Source organism: Natrix helvetica (genome assembly GCF_964273705.1).
Source record: "Natrix helvetica genome assembly, chromosome: W".
In the NCBI taxonomy this organism is placed as follows: domain Eukaryota; kingdom Metazoa; phylum Chordata; class Lepidosauria; order Squamata; family Natricidae; genus Natrix; species Natrix helvetica.
In genome coordinates this window covers 989096-1011875 of record NC_138555.1, presented here as the reverse complement: position 1 = coordinate 1011875, position 22780 = coordinate 989096, and the positions used below count along the sequence as shown (strand labels likewise).

Here is a 22780-nt window from a genome sequence, read left to right as displayed (position 1 = left end):
CCCCTTTGTCAATGAGCCATTGAAGCATCAAAGAGTTCTTCTCCCCTTCAGCTCCAGGGGGATGGGATTAAGGCATGATAACATTGGCCCTTTACCCAACTTACCACGTGGCATCTGAGAACTCAGCCAAACCTGGATTCAAAACGCAGCCTAGAGAGTTGCCCCTGCATGGCTCCATGGGAGCCTGACAACCAATCAGAAGGCAAGCTCAAGATCAAAGGCCAGAGAGGGCATAAAACCAGGGACTCAGCATCTCAGTCCTTCCTTCTCTTCTTCTCCACCAACATTGAAGCATGTGATCACCTTTTCTGTCCAGGACTCAAGCCACGTGACCCTGTCCACCATTAAAACCATCTTTCCAAGCAGCCTCCATGACTCCAGGGTCTTTTCCCCCACTTGGAGCAAAACCCAGAAGGACATTTCTTCCAACAAGAGGACCGAGGGAAATGGAGAGACATCTTGAGCCACGCATGCCATAGGTGGCACTTGGAATCATATCTTCCAGCACGCAAGCCATCAGCTCCAGTGCACATGTGCACACCAGCCAACTGAATTTCAGCCTTCTGGAAGGCCAGAAAAGCCACCAGAGCCTGGGGAGGGAGAAGAACGGGCCCAACGGGCCAACTGGAAGTTTGGAAACAATCTATTTCCGGCTTCTGGAGGAGCTCCAGGGTAGACCATTTTCACCCTCCCCAGACTCCAGGAAAGCCTCCGGAACCTGGCGGGGCAAAAAATGAGTCCAATGGGCCAACCAGAAGTTCAGAAACATGGGGTTGATTTCCATTACAAGTTCCGGCACGCACGGGCACAATCGCTTGCGTGCCCTCCCTTTTTTGGCACCCAACAACAAAGCGGTTAGTCATCACTGATCTGTGTTGGCTATTCCTTCCAACTGAATGTCATCCGCAAATTTGAGATTTTGGTAAACAATGTTTGTATCTGTTGCAAACTGATGGCGTCACCTAGGCGGTTGCTTGCGACACATTTTCTCTAGAATGTTAGTACATCAGGGGGAAGCTCTGATTAGATTTTTGAGGAAAATGTTATGTCATTTTCCTTCTGCTTTAAAGGCTGTTTAAATTCTCCGAAAGCAAACATTTTCTATCATTTTTTTTCTCTGCATTATTTGGTGGAGTGAGGGAAGGTAGAAGCAATATTTTGTCTTCTCAGATGTCCTCTCGCTTTCTTGCTATGCTGCTCCCAGGAGTGATCGGTTTATCTTCTGCCTAAAACAAAAGTCATCCTGAAATGTTGCCTCACTGCAAGTCAATACAATACAATACAATACAATACAATAGTAGAGTTGGAAGGGACCTTGGAGGTCTTCTAGTCCAACCCCCTGCCTAGGCAGGAAACCCTATACCGTTTCAGACAGATGGCTATCCAACATCTTCTTAAAGACTTCCAGTGTTGGGGCATTCACAACTTCTGGAGGAAACTTCTGTTCCACTGATTAATTGTTCTCACTGTCAGGAAATTTCTCCTCAGTTCTAAATTGCTTCTCTCCTTGATTAGTTTCCACCCATTGCTTCTCGTTCTCCCCCCAGGTGATAACACACACACACAGGATTTTATCGTTTAAAATCCTGAATGTGTCAGCTTTATTGTTATATTTTAAATCCCTTAACATGGCATTTGATGAGGGTAAAAAGGAGGTTGGCAGAAAGTATAAGTTGACAACTTTGATAGAGCCTCCATGAACAAGTATAGTCTTTGTAAAACGCGACAAATAATTTCTTTCTTGTTTTCTTTCTTGAACCATTCGCTATGGAAGCAATCCATAAAATGTTACAGAGAGAGACTTGAGGAATGGAAGAGAAGACTGAGGGAAAGGGAGAGAAAGAGACTGATGGAAAGTTAGAGAGAGAGGGCTGAGGGAAACTTAGAGAAATGTGAGAGAAAGGGAGAGAGAGGCCTAAGAGAAAGTTAGAGAGAGGGGGATGAGGGAAATGGAGAGAGAGGCCTTAGAGAAAGGTAGAGAGAGAGGGGCCTGAGTGGAAGATAGAGAGAAAGCCCAGAGGGAAAGGGAGAGAAAGGCCTAAGGGGAAGATAGAGAGAGAGGCCTAAGAGAAAGTTAGAGAGAGAGGGGGATGAGGGAAATGGAGAGAGAGGCCTTAGAGAAATGTAGAGAGAGAGGGGCCTGAGTGGAAGATAAAGATAAAGAGGCCTGAGGGAAAGAGACAGAGAGAGGCCAGGTGGAGAGAGAGCCCTGCAGAAACAGTAGTTAGAGCAAGAGAGAGGCCTTCTGGAAAGAGAGCAAGAGAGGATGAGGAAAAGGTGGAGTGAGAGAGCTCTGAGGAAAACGTAGAGAGAGAGGCTGAGGGAAAGGTAGAGAGAGAGGCTGAGGGGGAGAGGGAGATGGAGGCTGAGGGAAAGTTAGAGACTCCTTAGGGAAAGGTAGAGAGAGGGGGCTATGTGGAAAAGAGAGAGAGAGCCCTGAGGAAAAGGTAGAGAAGGAGGCTGGGGGAAAGGTAGTGGGAGGCCTGAGGAGAAGTTAGAGAGAGGGGCTGAGCAAAAGATAGAGAGAGGCCTGAGTGAATGGTAAAGAGAGAGGGCCCAAAGGAAAAGGTAGAGAGGCCTGAGGGAAAGGAGAGAGAAGCCAGAGATAAAGGTGGAGAGAGAGAGCCCTGAGGGAAATGTAGAGAAAGACCTGTGAGAGGACCGAGGGAAATGGAGTGACATCTTGAGCCTATCATCTAGAGCCGTGATGCCAAACATATGGCACACGTGCCATAGGTGGCACTTGGAACCATATCTGTTGGCACGCAAGCCATCAGTTCCAGTGCTCATATGCACACCAGCCAGCTGAATTTCGGCCTTCTGGAAGACCAGGAAAGCCACCAGACTCTGGGGAGGGAGAAGAACGGGCCCAATGGGCCAACTGGAAGTTTGGAAACAATCTATTTCCGGCTTCTGGAGGAGCTCCAGGGTAGACCATTTTCACCCTCCCTAGACTCCAGGAAAGCCTCCGGAACCTGGCGGGGCAAAAAATGGGTCCAATGGGCCAACCAGAAGTTCAGAAATATGGGGTTGATTTGCATTACGAGTTCCGGCACGCATGGGCACTATCGCTTGCGTGCCCTCACTTTTTTGGCACCCAACAACAAAACAGTTAGTCATCACTGGTCTAGACCAGTGGTCGGCAAGCCGCGGCTCGCGAGCCACACGCGGCTCTTTACACATTTTAATGCGGTTCTTCTGTGTGCCGGGCGCCCCCTCCCCTCCCTCCTCTCGGGCACTTTAAAACAAGCGCCCCTTTCCCTTTTTTCGACCCACAATGATTAGGGAGGATCCTGAAGTCGGGCGGGGACGAGAAGCGAGGAGGCAGAAAAAGAAACGGAGGCTAAAGAGCTTCCCCCGCCCCCTCCCATCAAAAATCTAACCGGGGAGCCGGGCGGGCAGTAGCAAATTAGCCGATCCCGCCCGGCTCCCCCAGTTAGATTTTTGCTGGGAGGGGGCGGGGGAAGCTCTTTAGCCTCCGTTTCTTTTTCTGCCTCCTCGCTTCTCGTCCCCGCCCGACTTCAGGATCCTCCCTAATCAGGAAATCAGGAAAACTAGTACTGACCGTGTCAGTATTGTTTGGAATGGAGCTGAGCACAAGAGAGTCTTTAGAATAGAACAGAGCTGGAAGGGACTTTGGAGGTTTTCTAATTCAGCCGCCTGCTCAAGGAGAACCTACACCAGCTCAATAAATTGTGTATACATTGATGGCATTTTTTAAAAAAAGGCTTAGTCTGTAAAATGTTTCAAAAACTAAAGACAGCATGGCATAAATGAGTGGGATAAATAAATCAGCCCACTTTGTGAAATAAGTGGGAAACAGAATTAACACACAGCCTTGACCTTTTAGTTGTTTGGATGCCTGGAGTTTCTTGCCATGAGCCTTTCTATCTTATTTTAAGAAGAAATTACAATTGGAGTATGGCTGGCTGGGGAATTCTGGGAATTGGAGTCCACACCCCTTAAAGTTGTCAAGGTTGAGAAACAGGCTCACCTTCAGCTTTATGATTTTTAATTTGCGTGTGTGTGTGTGTGCCATTCCAGTCAGTCTTGATTACTTTATGATTGGGTATATGTGGAAATGGGTGAGTTAATTTGGTCGCCATGGGATTTGGTAACAAAGTTGTGGGAAGGGAACCTTAATCCGGGTGCACTCAAAAGGCTTTCGAGGAAGTTGCAATCACAAATTGGTTTAGCATTCTTGGACAGTTCAGCATTACAAACGTTAAGTCATTTGGGATCCTTCCATGTTGCACGCTGGTTTTTGTTCACAACGTCCTTCCAAGCGTTGATACGTTTTGAGGTTTGCTACTGCCCGCCCAGCTCCCCGGTTAGATTTTTGCTGGGAGGGGGCGGGGGTGAAGCTCCTTGGCCTCCGTCTCTTTTTTTCCCTCCTCGCTTCTTGGGGCTCCACCAATGGGGGAGCAAGGCCCGCCCAGCGCCAGGCTTTGGGCTAACATAGAGGTCTGCAAAGTTGGCTGTTTTAAGACTGGTGGACTTCAATTCTCAGAATTCTGGGAGTTGAAGTCCACCAGTCTTAAGAGCCAATTTTGCAGATCCCTGGGCTAATATGATTGATGCCCTTGGTGGACTTCAATTCTCAGAATTCTGGGAGTTGAAGTCCACAAGTCTTAAAGCTGGGGTTTTTTTCCTAAAGGGTTAGGGATGCAAGGATCTTGTAACTTGACAGCTTTAAAACTTGCGTGCTTCAAATGCCAGAGTTTATTGAAACTAAAAACAGTGTACCATCCTATGTATTTTCGGTTTTAAAAATGTGGCTCTCAAAATAAATTTCAATCGTGGTTTTGGCGAGATTTGGCTCAGTTGAAAAAAAAGGTTGCCCACCACTGGTCTAGACAGTTGGCTATTCCTTCCAACTGAATGTCATCCGCAAATTTGAGACTTTGGTAAACAATGTTTGTATCTGTTGCAAACTGATGGCGTCACCTAGACAGTTGCTTGCAACACGTTTTCTCTAGAATGTTAGTACATCAGGGGGAAGCTCTGATTAGATTTTTGAGGAAAATGTTATGTCATTTTCCTTCTACTTTAAAGGCTGTTTTAGTTCTCCGAAAGCAAACATTTTGTATCATTTTTTTTCTCTGCATTATTTGGTGGAGTGAGGGAAGGTAGAAGCAATATTTTATCTTCTCAGGTGTCCTCTCGCTTTCTTGCTATGCTGCTCCCAGGAGTGATCGGTTTATCTTCTGCCTAAAACAAAAGTGATCCTGAAATGTTGCCTCACTGCTGGTCAGTGAAGCCTGTGTGTGTGATCGTTTAAAATCCTGAATGTGTCAGCTTCATTGTTACATTTTAAATCCCTTAACATGGCATTTGATGAGGTTGAAAGGGAGGTTGGCAAAGAAAGTAAAATTTGTCAAGCTTTGATAAAGCCTCCATGAAAAAGTATAGTCTTTGTAACACGTGACAATTTTTTTCTTTCTTAGAGAGAGAAAAGCAGGGAAAAAGAGGGAGAGAGTCCTGAGGAAGAGGGGCCTAAGGGAAGGGAGAGACAGAGGCTGGGAGAAAGGTAGAGAGAGGCTGAGGGAAAGGTGGAGAGAGGCCACAGAAAAGTTAGACAAAGAGTGTCCTGAGGGAGAGATAGTGTCCTGAAGGAAAGTAGAAAGCCTTGAGAGAAAGTTAGAGAGAAGCTGGAAGGCAGAGAGGGGCCTGAGGAAAAGGTAGAAAGAGAGAAGTCTGAGGGAAAGATTGAGAGGCCTGAGGGAAAGGGGAAGTGATTAGCCTGAGAGAAAGGGAGAGGGAAAGAGAGGGGGGGCTGAGGGAAAGGTAGAGAGAGCGAGAGAGATAGGCCTGAGGGAAAGGTAGAGTGAGGCTTGAGGGATAGAGAGAGAGAGAGAGAGAGAGAGAGGGAGAGAGAGGGGGGGGGCCTGGGAGACCTGGGAGAAAGGGAGAGAGAGCTTGAGCCAATCATTAGGCTCAAGATCTAACTCTTCTCTCTGGCCTGAGAGAAAGGTTGAGATAGGGGCTGAGGGAAAGCCTGAGAGAGAGGCCTGAGGGAAACGGAATGAGAGAGAAAGAGACCAGAGTGTGCTAAAGGTGCCTTTTCAAGCGGTAACTGTACTTTATGGTTTTTCTTTGAAGACATTTCGCTTCTCATCCAAGAAGCTTCTTCAGCTCTCAAGTCAGTCTTGAATGAGAAACTGACATGAATGTTCTCAAAGAATAATCAGAAAATCCAGTTGCCTCTTGAAAAAACACCTTTGTGTCAACCATGACCTGGATGATGAAAAATCTCCATAGACAGAGAGACCCGAAGGAAAGATAGAGAAAGGAGAAGGGGGAAAGGAAGAGATTCAGAGAAGTGGGGCTGGCGGGGGAATTAACAAAGGAGGAACCAGCAAGCAGCAGGGGGAGACAAGGAGAGAGGAAGAAGGATTGCAGAACTCAGTTTCTGAGGAAACATTGCCCAATTTCCCTAGGAGTAGAACCAACCCTATGGAGCAGGGCATCTGCAAATTGGCAAGTTGAAGACTTGTGGATCTGGGAGTCTTAGTGGACAACCAATTAAATATCAGCCAACATTGTTCAGCGGCAGCCAAAAAAAGCCAATACAATCCTAAATTGCATTAACAGAGGGATGCAATCAAGATAAATGAGGTACTAATACCACTTTCCAAAGCCTTAGTAAGACCACACCTAGGATATTGCATTTAGTTTCCATCACCACACTATAGAAGAGATCTTGAGACTGTAGAAAGAGTGCAGAGAAGATAACCAGGATGACTAGGGGACTGGAGGCTGAAACATACAATGAACAATTGCAGGAACTGGGAATGGCTAGTCTACTGAAGAAAAGGACCAGGGGAGACAGGATAGCAGCCTTCCAATATTTGAGGGGCTGCCACAGAGACGAGGAGGGGGGTCAAGCTATTTCCCAAAGCACCCAAAGGCCAGACAAGGAATAATGGATGGTAAACTGATCAAAGACAGATTCAACCTAGAAATAAGGAGACGTTTTATACCAGTGAGAGCAAACAACCAATGGAATAGAAGTTACCTTCAAAAGTTCTGGGAGCTTCATCACTGGAGGCTTTCAAGAAGAGACTGGATTGCTATCTGACAGAAATGGTGGAGGGTCTCCTGCTTGGGGGTGTGTGTGTGTTGGACTAGATGACCTACAAAGTCCGTTCCAACTGTTAACCTGTTAAACTCCTAGAAATCCCCAACCTGCCATGCTATCTAAGGAATCCTGGGAGTTGAAGTCCACAAGTCTTCCAAGGACGCCCAGCTTGGAAACGTCCGCATAGAGGACTGAAGGCCCAAAAAGGGGTATTTGCTCCTTTCTGCTGGATGGTTGTGAAGGTCATTGCTGAAAAAACACCCCTTGTTTCTCTTCTTGCAAAGCAAATAGTCTTAAATATGAATAATTAAACAGTCAGGTGGATGAGAGTTTATTCCCTGGTCCTTCCTCTTTTCTTTTCGGAATGCACTGAAGAGAAAGCAGAAGACAAGGCTTTCCTTAATCATTCCCTTGGATATGGGGCTGGACAGGCAGAGTGGGGGGCTCTAACCATTGGGGGAAGTGAGCTGCAGCTGTCCGTCCCCCTCTTGTCAGGTGCAGGGGGTCGGGCACCTGAGGGCTTCCCAGGGGCTTCCTCCCTCCTCTCCCCCACCCTCCCAGACGCCCAAGAAGACCTTAAAGGATGAGGAGGAAAACTCTCCCCCCCCCCCCCCCCCCCCCCCCCCGTGTTTCATGGATCCTTTTTAAGATAGGAAACCCAGAAGACCGGATGAGATGCAATCTTGTGGCAGGAAACACTGATTGCTTCAAAGGGTTTTATAAACCCCTGTTTCCACCACAAACTCCACCAGCGGTTCCAAGGAGATCCAGCAGAGAAGAAGGAAAGGAGACCGGTAGATCCACCCTCCACCAGGGATTCCAGATCCTTCCAACCAGGTGAGCCCCCCAGAAGCATCAAGACCCCCCCCCAAGTTAGCAGTGGAGTGGAACTGAGCGAGGAAAAGGCTTCACCTCAACATCTGAATAGAGCTGAAAGGGACCTTGGAGGTCTTCTAGTCCAGCCCCCAGCTCAAGCTGGAGAACCTGTAGCATTTCAGATAAGGGACTCTCCAGTCTCTTCTTAGAAACCTCCAGTGATGGAGAGCCCACAATTTCTGAAGGCAACTTCTGTTCCACTGGTTGATTGTCCTCCCCGTTAGGAAGTTTCTCCTTAATTCCAGGTTGCTTCTCTCTTTGGTTAGTTTCCATCCATTGTTTCTTGCCCTGCTTGTTCTTCTCTGAACTTTTTCCAAAGTCCCAACATCTTTTTTTTTGTAGCATGGTGACCAAAATTGACTGCAGTATTCCAGGTGTGGTCTGACTAGGGTTTTATAAAGCGGCAGCAATAATTCATATCATCTGGATTCTGTGCCTCTGTTTAGACAACCCAGGATTGTATTAGCTTTTTTGGCTACTGCTGCTGCACACAGCTGGCTCATATTTAAGTTTATTTAAGCAATCATCCACTAAGACTCCAAGGTCCTTCTCACAGTTAGTGTTTTTGAGCCAGGTCTCGCCTAATCTGTACTTATACCTTGGATTTTTCCTGCCTAAATGTAAAACTTTCCTTTTCTCCATATTAAAATTCATGCTGTTGAATGGGGCCCATTGTTCAAATGTGTCAAGATCTTTTTTTGAGCCTGAGCTTGTCTTCTGGGGTCTTGGCTATTCCTGCCAGGTTAGTCTCATCTGCAAATTTGATGAGTTCCCCTTCTATTCCTTCATCTGTCATTGATGAAGATATTGAAGAGCAACTGAGTCGAAGCCTTGTGGTATCCCACTACTTATTTCTTTCCAGGTGGATGTAATTACTATTAAGGACTACTCGTTGAGTATGGATTGTCAGCCAGCTACAAATCCCTCTGGGGGTGATGCTGTCTATGCCACTTTTTCCTAGCTGACCAAGAAGTTGGTTGTGGTCTACTTTGTCAAATGCCTTACTGAAATCTAAGTATAGGGTTTCCTGCCTAGGCAGGGGGTTGGACTAGAAGACCTCCAAGGTCCCTTCCAACTCTACTATTGTATTGTATTTTTATTGTATTGTATTGTATACTATGTCCACAGCATTTTGCTGCTCTGCTAATTTGGTCACTTTGTCAAAGAATGAAATGAGATTGATTCGGCATGATCTGTTTTTAACAAACCTATGCTGGCTTCTAGTTATAACTCTGTTTGCTTCTAGTTGTTCACAGATCTGTTTTTTGATTTATGTTTTTCAGGATCTTCCTAGGTATTGATGTTAGACTGATTGGTTTGTAGTTTCCTGGGTCTGTTTTTCTTTTTTTCCCTTTTCTGAAGATGGGAACCACCCTTTTCCAATCTTCAGGTACTTTCCCTGTGCTTCAGGATTTTTGAAACATTTCGTGCAGTGGTTCTGACTGCCAGCTCCTTCCAAACTCTGGGATGTAATCTGTCAGGTCCCAGTGATTTTTATTCGTCAAGGCCAGATAGGTGTTCTCTTATCATTTTCTTGCTTATTTTATTTTTTTTTATTTCTAGTTTGTCTTTTACAGTAGTTTTTTTTGGGGGGGGGAGGTATGTTGGGCTATAATTTATTTTTGTACAAAGATTGATGCAAACATTGACTTAAGCAGCTGTTTCCTCCCTACTACCTGCTACCTCCTTGCCATCTTCTCTCTTTAGTGGACCTAAATTCCTTGATTTTTTCTTGTTATTTGTATGTTGAAAGAAACTTTTTAAAATTATCTTTGACTTTTGTTGCAAGTTCTGAGCCTTTGCTTTCCTGACTTCATATTTGCATATTCTGGCTGTCTGCCTTAATTATGTGTCCCTCTTTCCATTTTTTGTAATTGTATTTTTTGTCTTTTAGTTTGTCAGGAAGATCTTTGTGCAGCCATGCTGGTTTCTCCTTGAATTTCTTTTTTTGATTTCTGTTCATTATGCAATTTCCTTTGTTATATATAAATTTTTCATATCCACAATGGCAACGTACTGTCTGGGTACAATCTCTTTTAAATACAAATAACAAACCTTATACACACATTGATTATAACCATTATTCACTAAATCTATTCACCATAATTTTCACTTATCCTCATTAAACAGTTTTCATTATTTGATTAAACGCTGTTCAGTTTTATCATATAATTAGTTAATATCGAACCTTATAAACATCACATTTATCACCATAATCCCCCAAATCTAATAATATTTCCTTATCCTACTTATTCAACATTCATTATTTAGTTACACACTTACTTCATTTTTATTTACATATTCTCCTTAATTTTAATTTTCTAGCTTCTGCTTCTATTTTCTATTTTCTTTCTTGAATTTCTTGTTATTCTTTTTCAGTGGTATTGTGCTGGCATGGGCTTTTATGGTGGCATTTTTCAGAGTTTCCCATGCTTACAATACAATACAATAGCAGAGTTGGAAGGGACCTTGGAGGTCTTCTAGTCCAACCCCCTGCCTAGGCAGAAAACCCTATACCGTTTCAGACAAATGGCTATCCAACATCTTCTTAAAGACTTCCAGTGTTGGGGCATTCACACCTTCTGGAGGCAACTTCTGTTCCACTGATTAATTGTTCTAACTGTCAGGAAGTTTCTCCTCAGTTCTAAGTTGCTACTCTCCTTGATTAGTTTTTACCCATTGCTTCTTGTTCTACCCTCAGGTGCCTTGGAAAATAGTTTGACTTCCTCTTCTTTGTGGCAACCCCTGAGATATTGGAAGACTGCTATCATGTCTCCCCTAGTCCTTCTTTCTCTTAAGCTGAACATACCCAGTTCCTGCAACCGTTCTCCATATGTTTTAGTCTCCAGTCCCCCAATCATCTTTGTTGCTCTTCTCTGCACTCTTTATAGAGTCTCCACATCTTTTCTACATCGTGGTGACCAAAACTGAATGCAGTATTCCAAGTGTGGCTTTACCAAAGCATTATAAAGTGGTATTAACACTTCACGTGATCTTGATTCTATCCCTCTGTTTATGCAGGCTAGGACTGTGTTGGCTTTTTTGGCAGCTGCTGCACACGGCTGGCTCCTATTTAAATGGTTCTCCACTAGGACTCCAAGATCCCTTTCACAGTTACTACTACTGAGCCAGGTACCACCTATACTGTACCTGTGCATTCCGTTTTTCTTGCCTAAATGTAGAACCTTACTCTTCTTGAGTTGTTTTCCCCTTTAGGATTTTCTTCCACGGAATCTTTCCTAGGCTCTCTCTGAGTTTGTTAAGACCAGCTCTTTTAAAGTTTAAGACATTGGTTGGATTAGTTTCTATTTCTTGTGTTTGCATTATATTGAATTTCAGGATGACGTGATCATTTTCATCCAAGGTTCCGGTAACTTCAACTCCCTCCATCACTTCTTCTCTATTAGTATGAATTAAGTCCAGTATATTTTTACTTTGAGTTGCCTCCTCCACCTTTTGGATGACAAAGTTGTCGGCTAGGTTAGATAGGAATCTGTTTGATCTCCCACTCGCTGCAGAGTTTGTCTCCCCTTCGATATCTAGATAGTTAGAGTCTCCCATTACTACTGTGGTGTGCTTCCCACATACGTTTGTTAAGTGGTTGGCAAAGAGTTTGTCTATTTCTTCTGATTGATTGGGTGGCCTGTCACTTGGTCCTCCAAAAAGAACCCATCCATGTGTGTTTGTGTGTCGGGGAGAATGGGAGGGGCTTGATGCCTGGAGATGAACCTGTCTTCGCTCTTCTTCCTTGAAAGCCTCTAATAGGAAGGAGACCTTGGCTGAAGACCCAGCCCTGAGGGGAAAAGGAGGAAGTGGGCAGGTGTGTGAATTTGAGTGTGTCAATGTGTGTGCGTATGCACAGACACATTCTTGGCTGGCATTATTCCCCTCCCCCAAATATAGAAAACTTTGAGATGTTACCTGATTCTCACCAGGGACCCTATTTTTAGGAAGGAAGGCCTCTGCATCCCCCCCTACAGCCTCCACCCCCAAAGAATCCCCAATATCAACACCAAGGCAGCCTTTTTCCCTCTGGGGAAACAGAGTCATGACCCTGCATCGCCCTCTGCTGTTGCAGAGAGGAATTGCACCCATCATGTTTATGTAGTGCAGGGGTGTCAAACTTGATTTCGTTGAGGGGATGAGTTAGGGGTGGGCGTGGCCAGGGTAAGTGTGGCCAGTTCAACATCACTGGTGTCAGGGGTGTCCCGAACACTTTGCCAGCAAAAATGGTCTTCCGAGCTTCGTTTTTGGCTGCGACGGCCTCCCGAGTTCCATTATTCCCTGGCAGAGGCACTGTGGGCCAGTACCTCAGTGTTTCCAGGTCGACCCATTGGGCCAGATCTAAGCACCCCGAGGGCTGTATCCGGCCTGCTGGCCTTGAGTTTGACACTCCCAATGTAGTGAATATCAGAGGCCTTGACGCTTTGAGAGCTAGCATGCAATGAAACTTCATTTTAATTTATGCCGATTAGTATACATTCAAAGCGACAAAAAAAGTTATTCTAGGTCAGTGATGGCAAACCTATGGCACGCGTGCCACAAGTGGCACGCGGAGCCATTTGTCAGGGCACGTGAGGCGCTGCCCTGTCAGCTGGCCAGCGCACATGCGTGCGCTGGCCAGCTGAATTCACCTTTTTAAAAGCTATTTTTCGCCTTCTCCAGGCTCCAGACGCTTTATAGGAGCCTGGGGAGGGCGAGAAGAGCCTCCCCCGGAGGCCCCCCGGAGGCCCTCCAGAGGCTTCAGGGACCATCCAGAGGATTCCCTGAAGCCTTTGGAGCGCTTAAAACCACCCTCCGAGCAAACCGGAAGTCGGAGGGTGGTTTTAAGCGCTCTGAAGGCGTCGGGGAAGCCTCCGGACGGTCCCTGAAGCCTTCGGAGCTTCCGGTTTGCTCGGAGGGTGGTTTTAAGCATTCCGAAGGCATCAGGGAAGCCTCTGGATGGTCCCTGAAGCCTCCGGAGGGCCTCCAGGGGGGCGGGGGAGGCTCTTTTCGCCCTCCCCAGGCTCTTATAAAGCCTCTGGAGCCTGGGGAGGGCGAAAAAAACATGTAAAAATGGGGGGGGTCGCACGTTGTGCGCGCATGCACAATGGGGGGGTGCGCATTGCATTATGGGTGCAGCACGCCTGCACACGACCCCCCTGCGCCCCCCCCACTTGTGGCACGCGAGCCAAAAAAGGTTCGCCATCGCTGTTCTAAATTCTAAGTCTAAGTTCCAGAAGTGGGTTCTGCTGCTGCTGGTTCACTCAGGGATGTGCTTCGGGTGCTTTGCACGCATGGGCAGTATTTTAAAAAATGCTTCTGTGCATGCGCAGAAGCAAAAAACAATAAACCGATAGAACCGGTTTGGGGCCGTGGCTGGCGGAGTTACTACCTACTCAGCCGAACCGGTCTGAACCGGAAGGAAACCCACCTCTGCTAAGCTCCACCTAAAACAATATGACCGGAAGGACAAGGATGTTATTCAAAGGAATACCATTCAAACCCTAACCATCATTTCAAGGAAAAAGGGGTCACCGTCCACTTTGGAAGCATGCCAACCAAGCCCAGGCGGAGTTTTGTCTCAAAGGGTGTGATCCTGATTAGGAAGTTGCTCCTCTGCCCCCCAAAAATGCCCGTCCCGCTGTACCCCATCCTTGCCTGAGGATCTGACCATTTGGGACCCCAGGAGGTTTCGGTGGAGCCAATAGCTGTCCACTGCCCCATTGCTCTGTGCAGAGGGGCCCTTGCTCATCCCCCTCTAACCGAAACCTCAACGCTCACCTCCTGCAGCCCCTTAAAAGAGAGTCGTGGATCAGACGAGGCCTCTTCCAGAAGGTTCTTCTCTCTTGCAGGGCACCAGAATCGTCAGTGACGCACACAACCTGAGCATGGCCCATGAAGGGGACACCATTGTGACCCCAGCCTTGGGACGCCCCTTCCAGCTGGGCATGCTGTACGATTGTCGCAAGGATGAACTGATCCCAGGTAAGAACTGGAAGAGAGGCGGAGGGGTCTCGGGAGGGAGGGAGGGAGGGAGGGAGGTGGGCACTGCCATCAATGCTCAAGAACACTTCAGTTTTTAAAAAAATATGAATTGTATTAGTTCATAGTATAAGATACAAAGAAAAAACAAAAGTAAAAAGTAGGAAAATTAGGGAAGGAAAAGGGGGAAAAGTGGGGGAAAGCAAGGGGGTAAAAGAAGAAAAGAAAAGCCATTGGCTTCCAACTCCCATTGGTGCAGTAGAAGAGAACATGAACATCAAAGCTCAACTTTCTACTTTTACATAATTGTATAAACTAGCCAATTCACTAATTTTTTTTCTTCAGTCAATGTAGCCGTCCCTGATAGTTCCATCAGTTTTGGAAGCCATTCATCCAGTGTGGGGATCGAGGTGATCTTCCATTTCTGTGCATAGAGTGGACTTGCTGCCCTCAACATGTAGAACAGGGGTGTCAAACTCGATTTCATTGAGGGCCACATCAGGGTTGTGTTTGACCTCAAGGAGCCGGGTGGGCGTGGCCAAAGTGGGCGTGGTATCGTGCTGGCAGCAGGCAGAGGCACAGGGGGGAGGTAGGGGATCCCGACATCCTGTGCGGGTGCCTGACCCGGCGCAACGAGAGATGGTGGGACAGAATGGGTAGTACATTGGGATTGCCTGCCCCCCCCCCCCCACTCCTCATGGCTCTGCCTGTCTCTGCTGCACACCTTTCGCCCAGAGGGAGACTGGAAGCTTCATCTACTTGCAAATGGGGCCCTTTGAAATGGAGCTAATAGGTGGTCGTGTGACTGCGTGGGCCTGGCCAATCAAGCAGTCCATTAAACAATACATACAAATTAAACTTTGTTTTGTTCTTGGGAGTGTTTCATTTGTTTCTGTTTGCAGCCCGTTTTTGGCCTCCCAGGACATCTGCACAGCCCGTTTTTGGCCTCCCCATCCTCCAAAAGGCGGGTGGGGAGGGCAATGTGGGCGGGGCAGTCTCTTGGTCTCCCATGGGCCTGATTAATGGCTTCGGCAGGCCATATGTGGCCCCTGGGCCATAGTTTGAAGACCCCCGTGCTAGACCAATCAAAAGTAAAAGAAACCAAAACTGTCCCCCCCTCCCCCCACTTCCAGCCAAAACGAAGCACCGTTCAAGGAAGCTTTGGTTTAAAAGTAAGAGTTCAGCGGAATTGGATGAAACTTATTAGTTTGGCCTCCTGAAGCCTCAGAAATGATGATATTCCACAAAAAGGAAAAAGCAGGCTGCCGCCAGGGGAAGCTCCTTTTAAGAGGAAAAGGCAAATATCTACAAACGAGCGTCTATGAAGCAGTGGCAGAGTGTATTGTCCATTTAAACGGCTGGTTCCTACACAGGGAGCTTGTGGATGATTTCCAGACCTTCCCCAGTGACGTTTCTTCTGCCTTAGAAAGCTTTCTAGAGCATATGACTGTGGGGGAGTCCGAAGCAATCCAAAAAGATTATAACCAGCAAGTCTGCTGATTTCTGCCAGACATTAGTCTAGGCCCGTGATGGCGAACCTATTGGCACGCAGAGCACTGGCAAGATGGTTTTCGGCCTTGAGTTTCGGCTGTTTTTCGCCCTCCGGAGACTCCCCTGAAGCCTCTGGAGGGCAACACAGAGCCCAACACGCAACCCGGAAGTTCAGGAACAGACTTCCGGGTTGCCCTTTGGGTCGTTTTTCTTCCCTGAAACCTGCAGAGGGCAAAATAATGCCCAAGGCACAAACCGGAGGTCCAGGGGCTTCAGTCAGGCCTGCATGCATATGCGGGGTGGGGTGGGGGTTGTCCGGGCATATGCAGGGGGAGGGCATTGCATTATGGGTGTGGGCATACACGTGACCATTGCTTTTGGCATGCCTTGACCAAAAAGACTACGCACACTTCAGGGTTGAGTTCCTGGGCCTATGGCCTTCTGGTAGGGGCATCTGCCTGGGAGTGTTCTTCCTTTGGCCAGGCACATAACAGGGCACCCTGGATGGTCAACGGGATGGGTTTTCTCCCCCAAACCAAACTCACTGAAATGGTTTGGAAAATGGCTAAAAAAAGGAGTCGAGATCCCACCCAGAACAGTGAAGTGAGAGGTGTAATTCTCAAGTTGTGGGGCTGGTGCCTTTCCTGGGAGGGGCAGGTATGAACAGAGAAGATGCCTCGGAACCCCTAATGAAAAACAGTTTCTCAGGGATTGGAGATGTCTCTTGAGATCCATAGGTACATAGCAATTCCCATTCCTCTCTACTCAGTCGAAAGCTTTTGGAGATCCTGGCATTTTGAAAAACAGGCAGGGGGCTTCCCTGGTGATGGGTGGACAGAACAAATGATGGAACCCTCCAGGGAAAATATTGTCTCCCTTGTTCCACTTCTCTGGAGCTTCTCTATCCAGCTGCAGGTGTTTTGGAAGATAGTGTTCAATTCATGTCCCTGTTTTCTTCTGTTCCATGCAGGGGTCACCCTTTGGGACTACAGCTCTCTTCAGAAGGACCTGACCATCAAGCCTCAGCCCAGCATAGCATCGGAACTCATTACGTCTGACAGCATGGATGACAAGGCCTCCGCTCTGGATGTCTCAGCAAACATCAAGGCCAGCTTCATGGGGGGACTGATTGAAGTGGGAGGGTCGGCCAACTATCTTCACAATGCCAAAAAGTCCAAGGAACATGCCAGAGTCACCCTTCAGTACAAAACCACCACCAAGTATGAACAGCTGACAATGAGCCAACTAGGAATCAAGAATATCTCTTACCCAGCCGTCTTTGAGCAGGGCACAGCCACGCATGTGGTCACTGCCATCCTCTATGGAGCCCAGGCTTTCTTCGTGTTTGACCAAGAGATTTCTTCAAACGAGACAGTACAAGATATTCAAGGAAGTCTCCAGTTATCAATCAAAGAGATGATATCTGTCACGGGAGAAGGAAAGGCCAAAGTGAAAGAAGAAATGAAAAAGAATGATTTGAAACTTAATTGCAAGTTCCACGGAGATTTTTCTTTGGAGAAAAGTCCAGTGACTTTCCAAGATGCCATGCAAGTTTATGAAAAGCTCCCAGAATTCTTAGGGAAAGATGGGGAGAAGGCTGTGCCTATGAAAGTCTGGCTCTATCCTCTGACCAAGCTGGACACCAAAGCAGCTAAGATGGTACGTGAGATCAGCCTAACATTGGTCTTTGATGCTGGAAAGGTCTTGGAGGAACTCAATGAAATCCAGATGCAGAGCAATGACCTAGCCAAGAATCCCATTGCTCAGATCTTCCCTGAGATCAAGAGGAAGATCCGGCAATTCAAGGATCTCTGCAAGCAACATCGGCAGACTTTCCAGAAACAGTTGGCCAGAGTGTTGCCTTCCATCCGGGGAGGAGGACAGGAGGAAGGGACCCTTGTGGACATCTTGACATCCGTCAACCAGTCTCCCTTCAACAGCGATAGACTCCATGGATTTCTGGACACCACCAAAAGAGAAATTAACTTTGTCAAATCTTATCTGACTATTCTAAATAATATAGAAGTGATCTCATCTCAGAACAAGATGGAAGAAATATTTCTTGACCCTGGGAATGTATATGTTGTCTCCTTCATATTTACTTCTCTGCATGAAGATGAGTCATTTCTCTTGAGCTTACAAAAGCAATTATCGCAAGAATCAGATAAGTCAACAAAGTCCCCTCCTGAGGTGAAGAAAGCCCTGGCCTGGTTTGAGGACAAGGAGAGGACCCGCAATGCTCGCCAAGCAGCCAAATCCATCCGAGACTTTTTCAGCGTCAACCAATCCAAGAAGAAGGTCTGCTTTGTTGTGGCCTCTCTCCCAGATATGGACAACCCAGGAGCTTCAGTATACCTTTACGAAGATGGAGAGCTGGTCAGCAAGAACTTTGAGTTGCCATCAAAACCTCTCCCTTTCCTGGTCAGTGAACTGAGACATGACAGCATTCAGCTGAAGTTTCAGCCAGCTGAATATGGAAAGGCTACAATCTCCAGCTATCTGGTAGAGTACAAGGTTGCAGGGGAAGAAAAATGGAATACTGTGAGGACAGAGGATGCCAGGGAGATGTTCCTGCTGAAAGATCTGCCTCCAAACACAGAGTACCAGTTCAAGTATGCTGCTTGTTGCAAGGTAGGCCTTAGTAAATCCAGTGACCTGAGCCCGCCTATAAAGACCCTTCCCACCAGCCCTCCTGAGAAATTGAGAATGGTCACTGCAGCATCTTCTGTCATCTCTGTGGCCTGGATGAGTCCCAGCATCGTTGCCTCAGGAGTTGTGGTCAAGGAGTACAAGGTGGAGTACAGAACGGTGATGGCTGGAGTTGGGAAGGACCAATGGATTGGAAAAAGAACTGGGAGGAAAACAGAATTTTATCCCATTGAAGGTCTGATGCCCCAGACAACATATAGAATACGGGTGTTGGCTGTGTGTGATAATGGAGCTCTGAGTGTCCCCAGTGAGGAGGTGGAGGTCTCCACATCACTGAAGGGAGAAGGTGCAGACAATGTAGCCTACCAATTCCTTCAGAAAAGCTCCCTGGTGGAGGAAAGAGAGCCATTAGTGTTCGCTCTTCCTCTGGAGAAAGTCCCCTCAGATGCCTCCACCTCTTCTCTCTTGTACCAGCTTGGAAATGAGAACCCGGAAGTGCCCAACAAAGTGATCCTGATGATGGGAGCAACAGGAAGTGGAAAAACCACTCTGATCAACGGGATGATCAATTATATCCTGGGTGTCCAGTGGGAAGACAATTTCAGATTCAAACTCATTCATGAAACCACTCAGAGAAGCGAAAGTGGAAGCAGGACGTCTGAAGTCACAGCCTACGTGGTGAACCATCAGAAGGGCTTCCGAATTCCCTATTCTCTCACAATAATTGACACTCCAGAATTTGGAGGCACACAAGACGCACAGCAAGACAACCTGGTTGAGAAGCAACTCCTGGAGTTTTTCTCCACCCCAGGGGGCATTGACCAGGTGGATGCCATCTGCTTTGTGGCCCATTCAACTCACGCCCAGGAACGCATCTTACATTCCATGCTCTCCATGTTGGGAAAAGACGTGAAGGATGACGTCCAACTCCTGATCACCTTTGCAGATGGGGGGACCCTACTTGATCTGAAGGATCGCAAGTTGGTTATTCAATCAGATGCTCAGGATGGGTCGGAAATCCCTTGGCTCTTCAGATTCAACAATTCAGCTCTCTTTGCTCCCCAAGAATACAAAGGAAGCCGTAATGTTGCTGCTGAAAAGTCCTGGAAAATGAGCACTGAGAGCATGAAGGATTTCTTTGACTCTTTAATGAAGCTGAAAACCAAAAGTTTAACCATGACCATGGAGGTCCTCAAGGAACGTCAGGATCTGGAAGCTGCTCGTAGGAGACCTCCACCTCCTAAGGTTGAGCAACTGCACCCAAATAGTTTCCAGATTAGTGTTGATCCGGCAGCCATTGGGAAGCCTTCAGTCTCCAATTACCAGGTGGAGTATCGGATTACAGAAGAGAATTGGAAAAGTCTCCAGGCAAAAGGCCCTAAGGATCAATTCACCCTGGAAGATGTCCACCTAAATCTTCAGTACCAATTCCGATGTGCAGCTGTGACGCCAGGAGGGCTCGGTCAATGGAGTGAGGCGATCACTTGCATCTTTCCCACTGGGAGGCCTGCTGAGGTAACTAGAAGGGGGAGGAGGAGGAGGAGGAGGAGGAGGAGGAGGAGGAGGAGGAGGAGGAGGAGGAGGAGGAGGAAGAGGAGGGGGAGGGGGAGGAGGAGGAAGTAGAATAGTTTGACACCTCCTGCAGGATTTAACAGGAATTGAGGTGACCTTCCCAAAATGTGTGTGCAGGGGGCAGAGGAGTTTCCCAAAGGGTAAAACGAGGCGGTGGGGAGGAAGGGCACGGGTTCAAGTCCATATTCTCAGCACAGGCTGCTTGCCCAGGATTGCAGGGGATGCAGGAAAGAGCCCCCACAAAAGGATCCTTCCCCTCAGGAAGGATTCGATTTAGACCACCTTGGAGGGGCAGCTGGGAGGTCAAGGAGCGAGTGGCCAGAGGGAACCTAGAGGAAGCCCACCTGGGGCAGCCCTGGGGCAACCCTCGGAGACAATTTGGAGCTGCAGCAGGAGCAGCTGAAGCCCCAGAGAACAAGGTCCCTTGCATGGAACCAGCTTTGGGAAGCTGACAGCCACTCTGGACATCAACACAACACACACACACATTCCAGAAACCCTCAAAGTGCAGGATCTCAAGGAAAAAGGGTGTGGGGGGAAGGATGAAATGGATCAGCCTCAAGGGTAGTGAGGAGGGGGGGTGCTTTTTTAACCCTCCAATTCTTGCTGGTGGGGGAGGAGAATTCCTGGCAACCTCCGAACAAGGCAGCCTCTCCTTTGGCTGATTCTGTTTTGCTTTTCACACAGAACTCCCGAGTGGTGTGCTGTGCGATGTGTCTGGAAATGGCTGGAGGCATCCGAGGTAAAGTCTTGGGCCCTGAGGGGGGGGGGTGGCAGGCTGGCGTGGAAGCAATTGTCCTGGGTGGAGGGACAGGCTAGGATGGCTTTATGCTGCTGACCATGCCTCCTTCTTCTCTCCTCTCCCCTTTGGGTTGCAGGGCCTGAACGGAGGATCGTCCTGGTGGGCAGAAGCAGAAACGGGATAAGTGCGACGGGAAACACAATTCTGGGGAGCAAAGTCTTTGAGAGTGGGGAGTCAACTGAGTCTGTAACACAAGTATGCCAAAAGGAGGAGACGCACCTGAAAGGCAGGAAGGTTGTGGTTGTTGATACGCCTGGCTTTTCCCATTCCAATCTTGCAGCGGAGGATATCGTTAAAGAAGTGAGAAAGTGCGTGAATATTTGTTTCCCGGGTCCTCACGTCATTCTGCAGGTCATGCGTCCTGTTCCTTTAACCCGGGAGCAGAAGGACAAGCTGGATCAGCAGATCAACGAGATTTTTGGCCTTAATGCCAAGACTTATATGATCCTCTTGTTCACCCGTAAAGATTTCCCGGAAGGAAAATCTCTTGAAAACATCATAACTTCTGATGAAAACCTGCAGAATTATGTTGCTGAATGCGGGAATCGGTACCTAACTTTCGACAACGAGGCCAAAGGGGCAGAAAGAAAGGCTCAGGTGGACCAACTGATGTCCAAGATTGATGATCTGGTGTCAGGGAACACAGATGCTCCTTATTACACAGAAGACATGATGAACATCAAGAAAAGAGACACATCGGAAAAGTAACAATACTTAACAGACATGAAGCCCCAGGTGAAGCTAGGCAAAATCACACCACATCCCTGCACAATTAGCACAGCCACCCCCCCCTCCCAGGGCTGTGTGCTCTCTCCACTTCTCTTCCACTTCTCTTCTCTCTATATACCCACGACTGCAACTCCTGTTAATGGACTGACGTTTGCAGATGATACAACAGCGATTGGTCTCCTTCAAGATGACGAATCTGCATACCGACGGGAGGTTGAACAACTGGCCTTGTGGTACGACCATAACAATCTTGAACTAAACTCAAAATTGTAGAAATGAGGGTAAATTTTAGGAGAAACCCTCCTATACCACCACCTGTGACGATACTAGGCCACACAGTAGCAACCTTCAAGTTTCTAGGTTCTATAATATCTCAAGACTTAAATTGGACACCTACCATCAAAACTGTCATCGAAAAAGCAGAACAAAAATGTTCTTCCTGTGCCAACTCAGAAAGCTCAGGCTGCCCAAGGAGCTGCTGATTCAGTTCTACAAAGGAATTATTGAGTCTGTCACCTGCACCTCTATAAATGTCTGGTTTAGCTCTGCAACCCAACAGGACAGACACGGACTTCAATAGATAATTAGAACTGCAGAAAAAACAATGGCTACCAACCTGCCTTCCATTGACGACCTGTATACTGCGCAAATCAAAGAGGGCTGTGAAAATATCTACTGACCCCTCACATCCTGGACATAAATTGTTTCAACTTCTGCCCTCAAAACAATGCTGTAGGGCACTGCACGTCAGAACCACTAGACACAAGGACAATTCTCCCGCCCCCCCCCATGCCATCACTCTGCTAAACAACTAATTTCCACAGCATTGTTAAACTACTAAGACTGTATGACTATTATTCTTCTCATCTTTCCTATTACCCATCTCCTTTTCTACTTATGAGTAGAACTTTGTTGCTTCTATCTTTACGATTTATATTGTTTTATTTAGTTTCCTAGTATGATTTATGCGGATTGTTTATTTAGTATCCTATCACTGAGTATTGACTCTTACGGTTTATGATGTAGTCTTAGGATGACTGTGATCATGATTTATCACTTATAACTTTTATGTACACTGAGAGCTTATGCACCGGAGACAAATTCCATGTGTGTCATATCACATTTAGCCAATAAAGAATTCTATTCTATTCTATTCTGATCTATTCTATTCTAAAAGACACAACTTCTGATTGTTTCCCTTTCCAACAAAGACCAAAATCTCTCTCTCGCTGAACCTCTGCTCCCACGGTGGCAACTCTGCCAAAGGCCACAGGCCTTCTGTCCTGTGTTATAATCCAGCCCTCGCCATGTGACCCCTGAAGAACCCCAATCAGAGATTCGTGGCTGAGTTCAACTCAGCCAATTCCTTCTCCCAGAAACCGGTTGTTCTCCTCAGATGACACAACTTTCTTCAAGGGCACGTGAAGATTATGCCCCCCTCCCCGTTATCAACTGTTCCACAATCTAATTTTGGAACTTTGGAACTTCCCCGTCTGTTAGTCCTCTGAGGTAGACCAGGCCAGGAAGCCACCAAAGAGCAAGCTCAAATGTATTGATAAGGATGAGAGCAACAGAATCTTGAAAGTATCTCCCCTTCATTCCTTCTGACACCAAAG

General features: G+C 47.2%; 1 protein-coding gene across 1 annotated transcript; it reads left to right on the top strand.

Moving 5' to 3' along the window:
• Nucleotides 1-7819: 7819 nt before the first annotated feature.
• On the top strand, nt 7820-21143 carry LOC309400254 (uncharacterized protein; the record flags this gene model as incomplete). Its single annotated transcript, XM_081968668.1, has 5 exons — nt 7820-7918; nt 13792-13924; nt 16383-19576; nt 20321-20375; nt 20512-21143. The coding sequence occupies exons 2-5, from the start codon at nt 13828-13830 to the stop codon at nt 21141-21143; spliced, it is 3978 nt and encodes a 1325-aa protein (XP_081824794.1). The 5' UTR covers nt 7820-7918; nt 13792-13827.
• Between the last annotated feature and the right edge of the window lie 1637 nt (nt 21144-22780).